Source organism: Pistacia vera, unplaced genomic scaffold, assembly GCF_008641045.1.
Source record: "Pistacia vera cultivar Batoury unplaced genomic scaffold, PisVer_v2 Contig600, whole genome shotgun sequence".
NCBI classification, from domain to species: domain Eukaryota; kingdom Viridiplantae; phylum Streptophyta; class Magnoliopsida; order Sapindales; family Anacardiaceae; genus Pistacia; species Pistacia vera.
Genome location: NW_022196447.1, coordinates 1,560 through 16,037, shown reverse-complemented (window position 1 = coordinate 16,037; position 14,478 = coordinate 1,560). Strand labels below are relative to the sequence as shown.

The following is a 14,478-nucleotide window of genomic DNA, read 5'->3' as shown; positions in this document are numbered from 1 at the left end:
TTGGCAAATTCTGGTGTAACAAAGCTACGTACCTTCTTAGATTCTTTGTTGTTTTCTTTATTTTTCATTATATTGTAATGAGTACCACTCGTATGGAGATCTCCAAATATGATGGGAATATCGATTTTGGGAGTTGGAAGAAAAAGATGAAAGCATTGCTTTCTCACAACAAGGTTGCCATCGCACTGGAAGAGGACTCCGAAAAATAGCCAGAGGAGATCAATGAGGAGGCATACAATCTGATAATCATGAATCTGTCTAACAGCGTCCTCCGGAAGGTAGATGAAATTGAATCACCGATTGAACTCTGGGGTAAACTCACTACCTTGTATGCTTTGCAATCTGCCCCCAACCTAGCTTTTCTAAAGGGGGCTTTATTCTCTTATAAAATGGATAGTGCTAAGAGTATAGATGAAAACTTAGATGAGTTTCTGAAAATGACCTTGGTCCTAAAAGGGACAGATCAAGCCTTAGGAGAAACCAGCCTAGCTATGATTCTATTGAATTCCCTGACTGAAGACTACCAAGTAGTCAAGAATGCCCTACAGTACTCTGGTACTGTACCAAATCTTGACCTAATAACAGCAGGACTTAGGGCTAGAGAATTAGAATTGAAAACTCATAAACGGAATGGCACAAATCTGTTTGTTAAGAGTAGACCAGAACCTAGTCACACTGGCAAGGGAAATCAGAATAATCAGGGGCCTAGAAATAAGAAAAAATGGAAGGGCAGTAACAAGCATAGAGGAGAGTCCAGAAAATGTTTCTTTTATAATAAAACTGGGCATATTAAAAAGAACTGTTTTAAGTGGATTAAAAAGCAAAAACAAGGGAATACTGAGAATAACCTAGCTACTACTAGAAACCTGGTAGAGGAGCCTAAAGTCCTTACTGTGTCAATGAATGACACTGGTGAAGAGTGGGTGCTGGACTCAGGCTGTTCATTTCACATGAGTCCTAGGAGAGACTGGATCCAGGATTTTGAAAATGTTGAAAATGAAATTGTTTACATGGGAAACAATAATGCTTGCAAAGTAAAAGGGGTAGGCACTGTGACTCTAAGGGTTAACACTAGAAAAGTGGTAAAACTAACTAGGGTCAGATACATACCAGAACTTAAAAGAAACTTGATATCCCTTGGCACCTTAGAAGAATCAGGATGTTGTTACAAAGCAGAACATGGATGCTTGAACATATATAGGGATAACAACTTGATACTGACAGGAGAGAAGAGAAATGGCCTTTATATTCTTTGTGGAAATCATTCCCAAAACTGTTTTAACTCTGTGATTACTTCTACTAACTTGTCCAATACAGAAAAGTGGCATCTTAGATTAGGCCACATGAGTCAAAAGGGCATGGACATTCTGAAGAATAAAGGACAGTTTGGTAAGGACAAGACCACATCCCTCGAATTCTGTGAGAATTGTGTTTTAGGGAAACAACATAGAAATAGTTTCACCAAAGGGACACACCTAGCCACTAGTCCACTAGATCTGACCTTTGGGGACCTGGAAAAGTGAAGTCTTATGGAGGGAATAATTACTTCATGTCTCTGGTGGATGACTATAGCCGCAAGGTGTGGGTATACTTATTGAAAACAAAAGATCAGGCCCTAGCTAGGTTTAAGGATTGGAAAACCTTAGTAGAAAACCAAATGGGAAAAAGGGTGAAGGTTCTCAGAACAGACAATGGGCTAGAATTCTGTAATCAAGAATTTGATAAGTTTTGTAGTGACCAAGGGGTTTTAAGACATAGGACAGTAACATATACCCCACAATAGAATGGAGTGGCAGAACGAATGAATAAAACCCTCCTTGATAAGGTTAGGTGCCTGTTAATAACCTCCAATCTCCCCACCTCATTCTAGGGAGAAGCTCTTACAACAGCTGCTTACCTGGTAAATAGAAGCCCATCTACTGCAATAAACTTAAAGAGCCTTGAGGAAATGTGGACAGGTAGAGTCCCAGCTTTAAGCCACTTGAGAGTTTTTGGGTGTGCAGCTTATGCACACACCGCAGGAGGCAAATTGGAACCTAGGTCAACCAAGTGCATATTCCTGGGGTATCAAGAAGGGACCAAAGGCTATAGACTCTGGGAAAGAGATACTTCAGGGGTTAAAATCATTGTGAGCAGAGATGTCATATTCAATGAGGGAGTTTTTCCTTGTAAGGAAACTAGAACCGAAACTGACCCCATGTCAAGAACAGATGATCCCTTCACCCAACCTGAAGTTACACCAATTGAGGTGGAGCTTCCTGTCCAAACTCAAACCAGCCAAGAAACTTGAGCTATTACTGAACATGGAGAAGAAACTGGACAAACTGATCCAGAACATGAGGATGAGATAGAAACAGTAGATGATACTAAGATCCAACCTGAACACTTGCAAGACTACCAGGTTGCAAGAGACAGAACCAGAAGACAGGTAAGGGCACCTATGAGATATTCCTATGCTAACCTAATATACACTACCCTCCTTGTAGGTACTGAAGTACAAAGAAGAGAACCAGAAACCTATGAGGAAGCCATGCAGACAAAAGAAAGTGACCAATGGAAGGCTGCAATGGAAGCTGAAATGAAATCCTTGGAGGTGAACAGAACCTGGAAGCTTGTACCAAAGCCTAAAGATCAGAAACTTGTACAATGCAAGTGGCTGTTCAAACTAAAGGAAGGTATCACTGATAAGGAACTCCTCAGGTATAAAGCTAGACTTGTAGCAAAGGGTTTCACCCAAAGAGAGGGAATTGACTTCAATGAAGTCTTTTCCCTAGTAGGTAAGTACAAAACCATAAGGCTTATGCTGTCCATAGTAGCTCACCAGGATCTAGAGCTTGAACAATTAGATGTCACAACTGCATTCCTTCATGGAGATCTTGAGGAAGAGATCTACATGAGCCAACCCTTAGGTTTCATAGATAAAAGGGCCCCTAATCATGTCTGCCTACTGTTGAAATCCTTATATGGTCTAAAGCAATCCCCTAGACAATGGTATAAGAGGTTTGACACCTTTATAGTAAGTATAGGATTCACTAGGAGTAAATATGACAGTTGTTTCTACTTTGCTGTTTTAGATGAAATACCTATTTACTTACTGTTGTATGTAGATGATATGTTACTAATAAGTAAATCAAAGCCTCTGATCTGTGAGTTAAAAAAGAAACTGAATGCAGAATTTGAAATGAAAGACCTAGGGGATGCTAGGAAGATTTTAGGAATGCAAATTGATAGAAACAGGAGTAAATGCAAATTGAAAATTCACCAGTGTTCATATCTGCATAAGTTAGTAGAAAAATTTGGAATGTCAGGGTCCAAAACTATCTCAATGCCTTTAGAAAACCACTTCACCTTAAGCAAGGCCCAATGCCCTAATACTGATGCTGAGTCAATTAGAATGGAGACCATTCCCTATGCTAATGTGATTGGATCCTTGATGTATGCTATGATTAGCACTAGGCCTAACCTATCATTTGTGATATCATTGCTGAGTAGATTCATGTCCAATCCTGGTATGGAATATTGGACAGCCCTGAAGTGGGTACTCAAATATGTTAGTGGGTCTTTAAATGTGGGACTGGAATATTATAAAAGATTTGCCTCACTTGAGCTGGATGGTTTTGTAGACTCTGATTTTGCAGGTGACAGGGACACTAGAAAGTCAACCACTGCATATTACTTTACCTTGGGGGACAACTGCATCAGCTGGAAGTCCCAATTACAGCCTATAGTTGCACTATCAACAACCGAGGCTGAATATGTGGCTGTAGCTGATGTATTTAAAGAGGCAGTATGGCTCAAAAGGATCCTGAGTGAAGCAAAACTGACTGAACTGAGACCAACCATTTTTTCAGACAGTCAAAGTGCAATACATTTGAGTAAGAATCTAGTGTACCATGAGCGAACCAAACACATAGATGTTCGCTATCACTTTGTGAGAGATCTTATCACTAGGGGGGAGATAATACTCAATAAGGTTCCTACTGAGCACAATCCAGCAGACATGGGTACGAAGATTGTTACAATTGCGAAGTTCAAGCATTGCTTGAACCTACTGTCCATTCAGTAAGCAACAGTAATAAGAGAACAATGAAGGACTCACTAAAGGCAAGCTGCACTAGCACAAGGGCTGTTTTTCAACCCATCAAGGTGGAGATTGTTGGATGATGGCTTGAAACGCTGTCGTATTTGCACTTAAATGGAACGACGTCGCTTTGATCTAAACGACAGAAACAATCCTGAGCGTTGATGAAAAGAAGATCCAACGGCTGAAATTCAACCCTAATGTCAACCATATAAAAGCAGAATTATTTTGGCAGTTTATGCATTCGATTCATTTTCATTTTATACAAGTCTCTCTCTTCTTCTTTAAACACCATCTTTGAGCCTTTAGGGTTTTCAATTTGGGTTGAGTGGATCCTGTAACTTGTTGATTAAGTGACTGGGTCAAGTCATTCTGGGTGTATTGTATACGCTGTATTTAGGGATTCGAAGGGTGTAATCTCTAGGGTAAGTTACGGGTTGAAGAAGGGGGTTTTGAGGGATTTGTGTTGCTGTGTGTGTAAACTGTAATCTTGACAGTCTTAGTGCAGCGAGCTCGTGTGATTCTCGAGTTCAACGTGGACGTAGCTTGCTCAAACATAGAGCAAGTGAACCATGGTAAATCTGGTTGTTCTTGTGTGTGTTTGGTGTGATTCTTGTTCTTGATCTGTTGCTATATTTGGTTGATTCTTTCTGTGAGTAGTTATAACACAATGGTTTTAAGAAAACTGCAATTATTAAGTTTTTATGTACCAGCTATATTAGCTCTGAACTGGAATAATGTGGGTAGCGAAGAACTTATTGACTAAAACTCTATTCTCTCTTTTCTTTCTTCTTGGAGGCTCTACTCCCTCATATAGAGTAGATTTGTGCTTAACAGAAAGCTTGGAATATTTGTGATTACTGATGAAGTTTTTGGGCATCTAACTTTTGGGAAAAAACGGTTCGAACCTATGGGACAGTTTGAATCCATTGTGCCTGTAGTTAAATTGGGGTCTCTGTCAAAATGATGGATTCTTCCTGGTTGGAAGCTTGTTTGGATTGTGTTAAATGATCCTAATATTGGCATCCGTAAAAACTATGGGGTTGGTCATGTCCGCTATAATTACTTATAAATTGATACAGCCGAGAGACTTAACCGAATATGCATTTAAACTTCAAATCGTTCCAATTTCTGTTCTGACCAGATTGTGGACGGAATTAAGAATTATCTTAACATCTCTACTTCTCCTGCAACCTTTCATTCAGGTATACAAATATGAGTTTTTTATTGTAAACAACTTATCAAAAAGATTAAATTATCTTGGAACTAAATCATTTTAAACTAGAAATGAAAATTATGATATATATATCAAGGGGCCATTCCTCAAATCTTGGAGACTCTAAAAGGAGAATTTTATTCCAGTATTCTCAACACCATTAGAGAAGCTGTAGACATCTTTTACAGCAAAATCAAGGACGTCCCGAGCATTGCTTACCCACAAAAACCTGGAGGCTCCATGTCTGTGATGGTATATACACATTGCCACGACTTACTGATATTGTGATTCAAAAAAAAAAAAAAAAAATTAAATACAAAATTGTATTTTATTACTACTACATGCAGATAGAACTAAACCTGTCATTAGGTACTTGAAGGCATTAGTGATGACATGGATTTTGGTCTAAAGCTGGCCAAAGAGGAAGCTGTGATTGTTCTACCAGGTAATTAATTAACATAGTTTAGAATTACCTTACCTTTATATATACTTCTTACGCAGTTATATATCTTCAATTACGTGTTTGCATTTGGTCATGATATCAACGTGGCTGTTGGGTTGAAAAATCTGCTACGCATTAAATATTGCTATTGAACCCACCTGACGTGTGTACTAATGTTCTAGTTTAATTTCTATATTTACGGGCAAATTAATTGTAATAATCTTTTATCGTGCAACATCTGAGAAACACAAACTGGATAATTGATTATAAAATTAAGACTGCTTGTTGATCTTTAAAATAAATTAACTTTTTTGTATTGTAGACCTGAAGCTTCCTAGCTTGTACCAAAATTGATATGATTTCATATATTTTTTTCTCAGTGTAACTACTTGTTTGTATAATGAATTTCCACGTGCTTTTTGACCTAGCTCCGAAAGAGTTTAAAACGTGTTAGTTATGCATGGGAACACGCACCCTAGCAGTCAATACAAATATTTTATTGGAAATCGAAATACATATCATGTGCAAATATAGAAACTACTCAATTGATATTATTACTAAATGAGTTTTATTTTAAAGGAATTTCTAGCCTTGTTTTAAGGCAATGTCAAGTCTTATTTTAAAGGAATCTCTGTTAAGACAAATCGCGTAGATGCCTTTCCATTGAGTTGACATACATGCAAGTGTATACAAAATAAAGCCAAAACAAGTGGAATTTTTTGACTGTCTAACGAGTTATATATAAGTACCCTTCTCCACTGAATCTTGATCCACCAAATTATAAGAAACTCAAGTAATTAAGAAGAAATGGAGAAGAAACTGAAACAAGGTTCCACTCATGATCATAATGAAACTTTCTGTAACATTGAAGGAGTTAATGAAGTGTTGATGGCAAATCTCAACAAAGATGATGACCGGCCCGTCATTTCCCTTGGCCTAGGCGATCCCTCGGTTTTTCAGTGCTTTCGGACCACGGCGTTAGCCGATGATGCTATTGTTGATGCTGTACGATCAGCTAAGTTCAATGGTTATGCTCCTATCTTTGGTATTCCTCCTGCAAGAAGGTAATAAATTTAATTTAAACTTTCAGGTATCTCTCAATCTACGTACAAATTTAATGTTTATTTAAAATGAAAAATTAAACTACATGCCAATGGTTCTTTTATTTAAGGATCAAGTAGCAGCTTATTTTATTTACTAATTTTCTGTTATTTACATATCTATTCTCCTCAAAAAAGCTCCACCTTGCACATTGAACTCTCACTTATAGACAAATTCTGTTCTGTAATATAAGTGTCAAACTAACCTACTTTTTTTCTTATAAACTCAATCAAACTTTGTTTCTTCTTATTCTTTTAATTTTTCAAGTATATTATAGTGCAAAATTTTATATAAATACATAATTAAAATGATGGTAATAACATCGTCTCATCCATTAGACAGGGCAATTGCAGAATTTCTCTCTCGTGATCTTAATTCGAGTCAATTTTCAGCAGATGATGTTTATGTTACAGTTGGCTGCGCACATGCAATTGAAATAATGATATCAGTCCTTGCTCCTCCTGGTGCAAATATTCTTCTTCCTAGGCCAGGTTACCCGATCTATGAATCTTGTGCAGCTTTTAGTAAACTAGAAGTACGCCATTTTGATCTTATACCAGAAAAAGGATGGGAAATTGATCTTGATGCAGTTGAATCTCTAGCAGATGAAAACACTGCTGCCATTGTTATCATAAACCCTTGCAACACTTGTGGAAATGTCTTCACATACCAGCAATTGAAAAAGGTTTATATATTTTTATATCTTTATAGGGTATCAATATTGATTTGTTATAGTTACTTTGGAAGTGCCAACTTTTGGTTTATGCATGTACGTTTTGTGCAAATTCATTCAGGTGGCAGAGACAGCACGAAAGCTTGGAATATTTGTGATTGCTGATGAAGTTTTTGGGCATCTTGTTTATGGGAACACACCATTCGTACCTATGGGACAGTTTGGATCCATTGTACCTGTAGTTACATTGGGATCTCTATCAAAGAGATGGATTCTTCCTGGTTGGAGGCTTGGTTGGATTGCCACCACCGATCCTCATGGCATCCTTCAAAAATCTGGGGTTGGTGATCTTCACACTTACACTAACCCTCAAAAATATCTTGTTTTATCTAAACAATAAATTTTAGTTAGACAAAAAAAATGATTGGGTGTTTAGATTATTTATATGCTGCTCAACTTTAGTGGTTTGCTTTAGTTAACAATTTTTTGTTCTAACCAGATTGTGGACGACATTAAGAATTATCTCAATATCTCCACCTTTCCCGCAACCTTTATTCAGGTATGTAATGGAACTAATTATTAATTCAAGTAATGCTTATAAACAAAGTTGTCGTAAGTTCTCTAATGAATATGGTTTATGCATCAAGGGGCCATTCCTCAAATCTTAGAGACTCTAAAAGAAGATTTTTATTCCAGTATTCTCAACACCATAAAAGAAGCTGCGGACATTTTTTACAGTAAAATCAAGGACATCCCTTGCATTGCTTGCCAACAAAAACATGAAGGCTCCATGTCTGTGATGGTAAATACACATGGCTAAAACATACTAATCTTGCGATTCAAAAACTTTTTGAAATAGAAAATTATATTTGATTTCTTATGCTTAATAACTACTACATGCAGATAAAGTTAAACCTATCATTACTTGAAGGAATTAGAGATGATATGGATTTTAGTCTGAAGCTGGCCAAAGAGGAATCTGTGATTGTTCTACCAGGAACTTAGATAACAGTGTATTAACTTTTACCTTAGTGCTTCCTTACGCATTTGTCTAGAATCATTTAATACCCTATGTTTAGTACGATTTCTTTCTTAATTAAGAAGCCAATAATATAAATTGAAATGCCTATTAATATGTCCTACACATAGGACATTTATATATGAGTTTTGACCTTCAAATATTCTTCACATTTATATATGCCCAAATTTCCAGATTTGGGTGGCCGCTTAAAATTATACATAAGACATTTCTGATTAGCTTTTTCTAGTATTATCTGTTTAGACTTTAGAGTTCAGACTATGATAAGTTGATTGGTAGTTCATGGGCAGTGATGAATCGCTTTCTCCAAAAATCTAATCTGCGTGTGGTGCATGATAATGCAGGGGTGGCCGTTGGATTGAAAAATTGGGTACGCATAAATATTGCAGTTGAACCCACCTGTCTTGGAGAAGGGCTTGCCAGGATCAAGGCCTTCTGTCATAGACATGCCAAGAAGCAGTAAACTTAATTAATTATGTGCTTATTAGAGCTTAATTAGAGTCATTAGTTCGCTAATATATTCTTTTGTAATCTAGAATGTGAATACGGCACCTTGGTTCACATGCTATAGTTGAACCTTGATGTTCTGGTTACTGAATCTGCTTTTATAAATGATTAGAATGTTAACGTATATACATGTAAAGAATAAATATTATTTTTATAATTTTATTAGAGTAAACAACATATTCCCACCCGAGGTTTGACGAAATCTCAAGTTAGTATCTCAAGTTACATTTATTCCATATTTCCACTCTTAAAATAACAGTGTTTTAGGATATAGAGGATGCAATTACCATAATTTCTTTAATCCTAAATTAATAAATTACGTTTTAACCCCTAAATTAGTAGAATTATAACTTACCATTTTATTTTTAAATTATCTCAATAACACCCTCGGTCACTGCACACCTTCTTGATTTTTGCCCGATCTAGACTGTTTCTGACGGCGTCGAACGCCCTGGCAATGTTTGGAAAACCGGACCGAACTATGACCAGTTCAAGGGTCCAGTTTTTGGTTTGACCAGTTGGATCAGTCGGTTGGACCGTATTTTATAAAATTGTTTTTAGTCCTTGAATGTTCGAAATTCATCAAAAACACCCCTTAATACTGCCTTAAGATTTGGAATCTGTCCAAAATACCCCTGTCACGCGCAGAGACTGGTGATGGTGGCGGCAGCGACGACAATCGAGGTTTGGACTCATGGGGCTTTTGATGTATAGGTGCCAGCGAATCTGATGGTGGTGCTAGGGAGTTCCATCGGCACCGGAACTCGCTGAAATCAACAAAAGAAGTCCGACGGTCGCATAAACTTTAGGTGGATGGCGAGCGACGAAGGCTGGACGACAGCGACTGAAAATGGCTGGGTTTTATCATGGAGATGCCGTCAAGTCTAATGGTGGTGTTTTCTCCCTCGAACGATGCCAGAATCCGGCGGGATTGAGCTGCGATTAGACCGCGATTCGGCACTATTCCGGCGGTCCAACCGCGGTCTAATCCGGTTTGAATGAAATTAACGATTTTTTAAAGATACCGGACCAGATATGCCGCCGGTTACCAGTAGAACCAGTCTGACCGGACGGTCCGGTCTGGTCCGGTCCGGTTTTCAGAACATTACCCTCTGGTCACCTCCATCACCTTCCCTGTAGTTTTTCGTCCAAAACCCCTCTGGTTCCCGACTCATTGGCCCTTCCAATCGTCGACGCCGTTAAGCTTAGGGTTTCTCTATTCTTCGTCAGATTTCGGCGGCGAAAATCCAATTGGACACCACCACTGCAACCAGCATCTCCAACTCTATAAAACCTCTATGTCCCCAATAACCGTTTAGTCACCGTTCGCAAGCCGAGAGTTCATGCTCAATTGCCTTTTTGGTGAAGTGGTGGACGGCAAACAGCGAGCTGTTGTGACTGGGAAGGTTAAGGGTTTTGTAGGGGAGGATGCGAGGAATCAAATGGTGGTGGTGGTTGGGGTTGTCACCATTCAAAACGGCCAGAAACCGGCAAAAACTGGTCACATGTTGTGGCTACCGTGGCCGACAATCGGCGAGTGATGAGGGCTTGTGAAGGGTAAGGTTTTGTAGAGGGGAGGATGGGGGTTCAAATGGTGGTGACAATGGCGATTTTGGTTGGAAGAATCACTAGAAAAAGGGCGAAAAACATCAGAGACGCCATTTGCTAAAATATGCCAGAGGATTATTAGAGGTGACGATCTACTAACGTGCGCCATCCATGCAAAATGATCAATTTACCCCTTTGTCGTTACATCAAACATTTTTTCATCGCTATAAGAGTGGGAATCTAGAATAAATGTAACTAATAGTACCAACTTGAGATTTCATCAAACCTTGGGTGGGAATATGTCGTTTACTCATTTTATTATTCTCAAACATCTTTTTAGCACTTATGAAGGAATTGGATTACACGTTAATAGAATTTGTCCTTTACCATGAGTTGTAATTTTCTAGTTTTCTTGTATTAAGGACAAAATAATCATGCTATTTGGGACCCTCCCAAATCATAGGTTGAGTCTTAGCTACTATCACTGTCGTTCTTGTGTCTCTGTCCAATTTGCTATTGAATAATTAAATGCGTGAAGTAATTTAGCTAAAATTACACCCTACAATAGCAACTTTAGACCTTATTCCCCCTATTTAATCCTATCCTATCTTTTCATCATACTGATGAATAAATGCTCTTTAATGCAAATTATAATAATTTTTAAACTCATAATATACATATTATTTTCGACATAATAATAATGTTTGAAAGAAATAAACTGAATAATTGACAAGAAATTTAAGATTTATTTAATTTAAAAGTACTTCAAAGATTTGTTTTATATTAACTTAAATTAAACTAAATTTAAAATAGAAACATCGAATTCCAAATACCATTAATTTTATAATTTAAAAGCCCAATCACACTCCTGACATTTAAAGGGTGGATACGATTCCACTCACCGCCTATCAACATAACATAAGCATCAAACGGATAACACGTGTCAATAAATTCCGTTATCTATACTGCTTTTTAGCTAAGAATCATCAATTTCTGCTAGATTATATTTAACTAACTTTGTTTAACACGCCCCCTCACGTGCTCTACAAACTCGTTTTCATCAATCTCCAATCACAAAGAGAGTACCACTTTTCGTATCTTTCACGCGCATTAAATGAGAATTAAAAGAGTATTTAAAAATCACGCGCACGAGAAAATGGATCAGTAGACAAAGACACTGATGCAATTAGTTGATTGCACCGAAATATTGACGAGGGGGCCTTCTGTTAAGGACGCGTCAAACGCAAGAAAAGGACGCGTGTCATTACTTGAATGGCTGTTGAGCTTACTTCCTTTAGCTGTCGGTCCAACAGAGCGATTCAAAAGGTTCAGAGAGAGAGACGGCGATGTGGCGGATAACGCTGACAGATGTTAAGAATCGGTCCTTAGCTAATCTAATCCCCCTTACTCTTATGCCTACTATTCACAAACTCACCAAGGGAGCGTGCAAAACACCTCTCCTTTGTTTATTGGTAATGAATTATAAATATATTCCTAGGATAAGAAAGTGAATTCATTTTCTCAAAGATAGAGTGGAGTTTTATACAAAAAAGTCAAGGGCGTGTAATAACGACACCGTTAGGCAAAAGCCGGCACGCATCAAGATTCAAGAGTAGCTCGCCGCTTGTCTCGACATTCCCGCGTGCCACGTATCACTAGACAACGTTATCATATTGTCTCCTCTCTCTACTCGCTTGGGCGGCGCCTCAGTCAAATCCCGCATTGACCGCACTCCCTTAATACTCTCCTTCACCCTTCACCCCTTCTCTTCTCTATATAAAAACCAACCCACCCTCTCCTCTTCCATGCAAACCACAATACATCACGACCACGTCCCTTTACTTGAATCCTATCTATCTATTTACAACAAACAATGGCACCCAAAGAAAAATCAAATAATGGCGCTACTAGAAGAAGCTCTGTAAACACCGAGGTGCATTACAGAGGAGTCAGAAAGAGGCCGTGGGGCCGTTACGCTGCCGAGATCAGAGACCCCGGTAAGAAGAGCCGCGTCTGGCTCGGTACCTTCGATACCGCTGAGGACGCGGCCAGAGCGTACGACGCGGCGGCTCGGGAGTTTCGTGGCTCCAAGGCTAAAACTAACTTCCCCTTACCCAATGAAATTGTATCCGTTGTAAACAGTAATAATAACAATAACAACAATAGTCAGCATAGTCCCAGCCAGAGTAGTACCGTGGAGTCCTCGGAGCATGAGGTGGAGCGTGAAGTCACGCGCCATATTGGCGGTGGGCATGGGTTCGTTGGTCGTTTTCCATTTGTGTATCAGCAGCCGAGTGTTATGGCGCTGAGTGGTGATAGAATTGGGTGCGTGACCCACGCGCCTCCTGTTTTGTTCATTGACACGTTGGTACGGCCAGATTTGATGGGTCCGGTTTATCCAGTTCGGTTTGAACCGATTGGGGTTAGTAGAGTTGGTGGTGGGGTTCAGAGTGGGTCAGATTCATCATCGGCCGTCGATTGTAAGCCAAGAAGAGGTCTCAATCTTGATCTGAATCTGGCTCCACCAGTTGTGGATGCATGATGGATGAGTTTATAACCGTTGATTTTTAACAAATTTGTGGAGATATAAAATTTTTAGTTGTTTAGTACTAATTTCTTCTTTTATGTTTAAAAAGGTGGTTGAACTAGAGAGTGATGAATGATGGACGTGGACCTGTTGAAATGATGTGAATAAGTTAGGTTCCTCTTTTTGCAGCTTGGAGAAGTTATTAAAGTTTCTCTATCCTGTTTTTGTTGTAACATCTAGTCGCACTTAAATGTAATTTTCTATTTCTTACTATCAAATATCGATAACAAATTTCTTTACTTTCTTGCTCATTTGTTACCCTTTTTTCTTTTTTTCTCTTTTTTTTTTCAAGTGTCCAAATTAGTTTATAGACATTTCAATTAACCTTTAAGAGATCAAATATTTTACAAACTCAAAAAATAAGATAAATCATAATATTATTATAGTAATCCCAAGATTTGAATCCAAAAATTCAAACAACAATATTTTGAATCAAATTACCATAAATTTTAAGTCCATCTTTTGAGAACTCAACAACATAACCCCTAAAGTAAACAACATAGAATCACAATTAAAAAAATATTAATTCAATTTTATAAACGATCTGAGTAACAAATGGCGTAGCCAAGTGTGAGAGACGGTCTTAAATTTTGTTTATGAGTGAAGAAATCAGAGGCAAACACTTACATTGATATCTTAATAGATTCCTTTGTCCTAAACTATGTAAATAGAAGAAATAATAAAATAATAATTAGTGTGAAAATCAGATCTCTCTGTAGTCTGTACTGAGCAAATCACGAGACTTTCTCATTCTGTGAGTAAAGGTAGGGCCCTCACATTCCGTGTTGACGGGTTACATGTCTGTGATCATGGAGGCCGGCACGTGTAATATTTTGCCGTCCAAATTTTAAAGTATTAATCAAAGTAATTTGCTAGGTAAGAGGCAGGAAGCCTAGAGGAGCGTAATAGGAGGCAGATGTGGGACCACTGGGTCCTACTCTTTATTTGTTTTTTGGGTTTGAGAGTGGAGCCGTCGCTGCCGCTTTCGGTGGGGTCCTCCTTTTCCGTCGGCGAGCTATGTTGGTCCATGCATGCATCAGATCTCATGAACATTCATGCATGCATTATAATAAAATCGGACACTCGAGTCAAAAAGACATGACATTGCACAGGCCTAGGGGTCTGACGACGTGTGCAGCGTAACGCGTTTTATGACGTAGACGCGAATGACTAATGTTATATACATAGATTATTCATGAAAATAACTTTATTATATTTAATTTTAATATGAAATATACTCTTGACACGAGTTAATTAGTAATTAATAAATTTTTATTTTAATAT

General features: G+C 38.2%; 2 protein-coding genes across 4 annotated transcripts; both read left to right on the top strand.

Moving 5' to 3' along the window:
• Positions 1 to 6,390: 6,390 nt before the first annotated feature.
• LOC116110346 (probable aminotransferase TAT2) lies at positions 6,391 to 9,123 on the top strand. Of its 3 annotated transcripts, XM_031396573.1 has the most exons (7): positions 6,391 to 6,803; positions 7,183 to 7,525; positions 7,635 to 7,853; positions 8,013 to 8,072; positions 8,160 to 8,315; positions 8,417 to 8,526; positions 8,897 to 9,123. In XM_031396573.1, exons 1-6 carry the CDS (start codon positions 6,547 to 6,549, stop codon positions 8,516 to 8,518), a joined length of 1,137 nt encoding a protein of 378 aa, XP_031252433.1. In that variant the 5' UTR covers positions 6,391 to 6,546; the 3' UTR covers positions 8,519 to 8,526; positions 8,897 to 9,123. The 3 variants fall into 3 exon arrangements, with proteins under 3 accessions (XP_031252433.1, XP_031252434.1, XP_031252432.1); XM_031396574.1 differs by lacking the exon at positions 8,417 to 8,526; XM_031396572.1 differs by having other exon boundaries at positions 8,417 to 9,123.
• A 3,231-nt stretch (positions 9,124 to 12,354) lies between these two features.
• Positions 12,355 to 13,252, top strand: LOC116110348 (ethylene-responsive transcription factor 4-like). Its single transcript, XM_031396576.1, has one exon. The coding sequence runs from the start codon at positions 12,481 to 12,483 to the stop codon at positions 13,147 to 13,149; it is 669 nt and encodes a 222-aa protein (XP_031252436.1). The 5' UTR covers positions 12,355 to 12,480; the 3' UTR covers positions 13,150 to 13,252.
• The last annotated feature ends 1,226 nt before the right edge of the window (positions 13,253 to 14,478 follow it).

Coding starts and splice junctions, on each gene's coding strand:
- LOC116110348 (XM_031396576.1), top strand. CDS start 12,481: ATGGCACCCAAAGAAAAATCAAATAATGGCGCTACTAGAAGAAGCTCT.
- LOC116110346 (XM_031396573.1), top strand. CDS start 6,547: ATGGAGAAGAAACTGAAACAAGGTTCCACTCATGATCATAATGAAACT. Junction 7,854..8,012: donor GCATCCTTCAAAAATCTGGG/GTTGGTGATCTT, acceptor TGTTCTAACCAG/ATTGTGGACGACATTAAGAA. Junction 8,316..8,416: donor AAGGCTCCATGTCTGTGATG/GTAAATACACAT, acceptor TACTACATGCAG/ATAAAGTTAAACCTATCATT.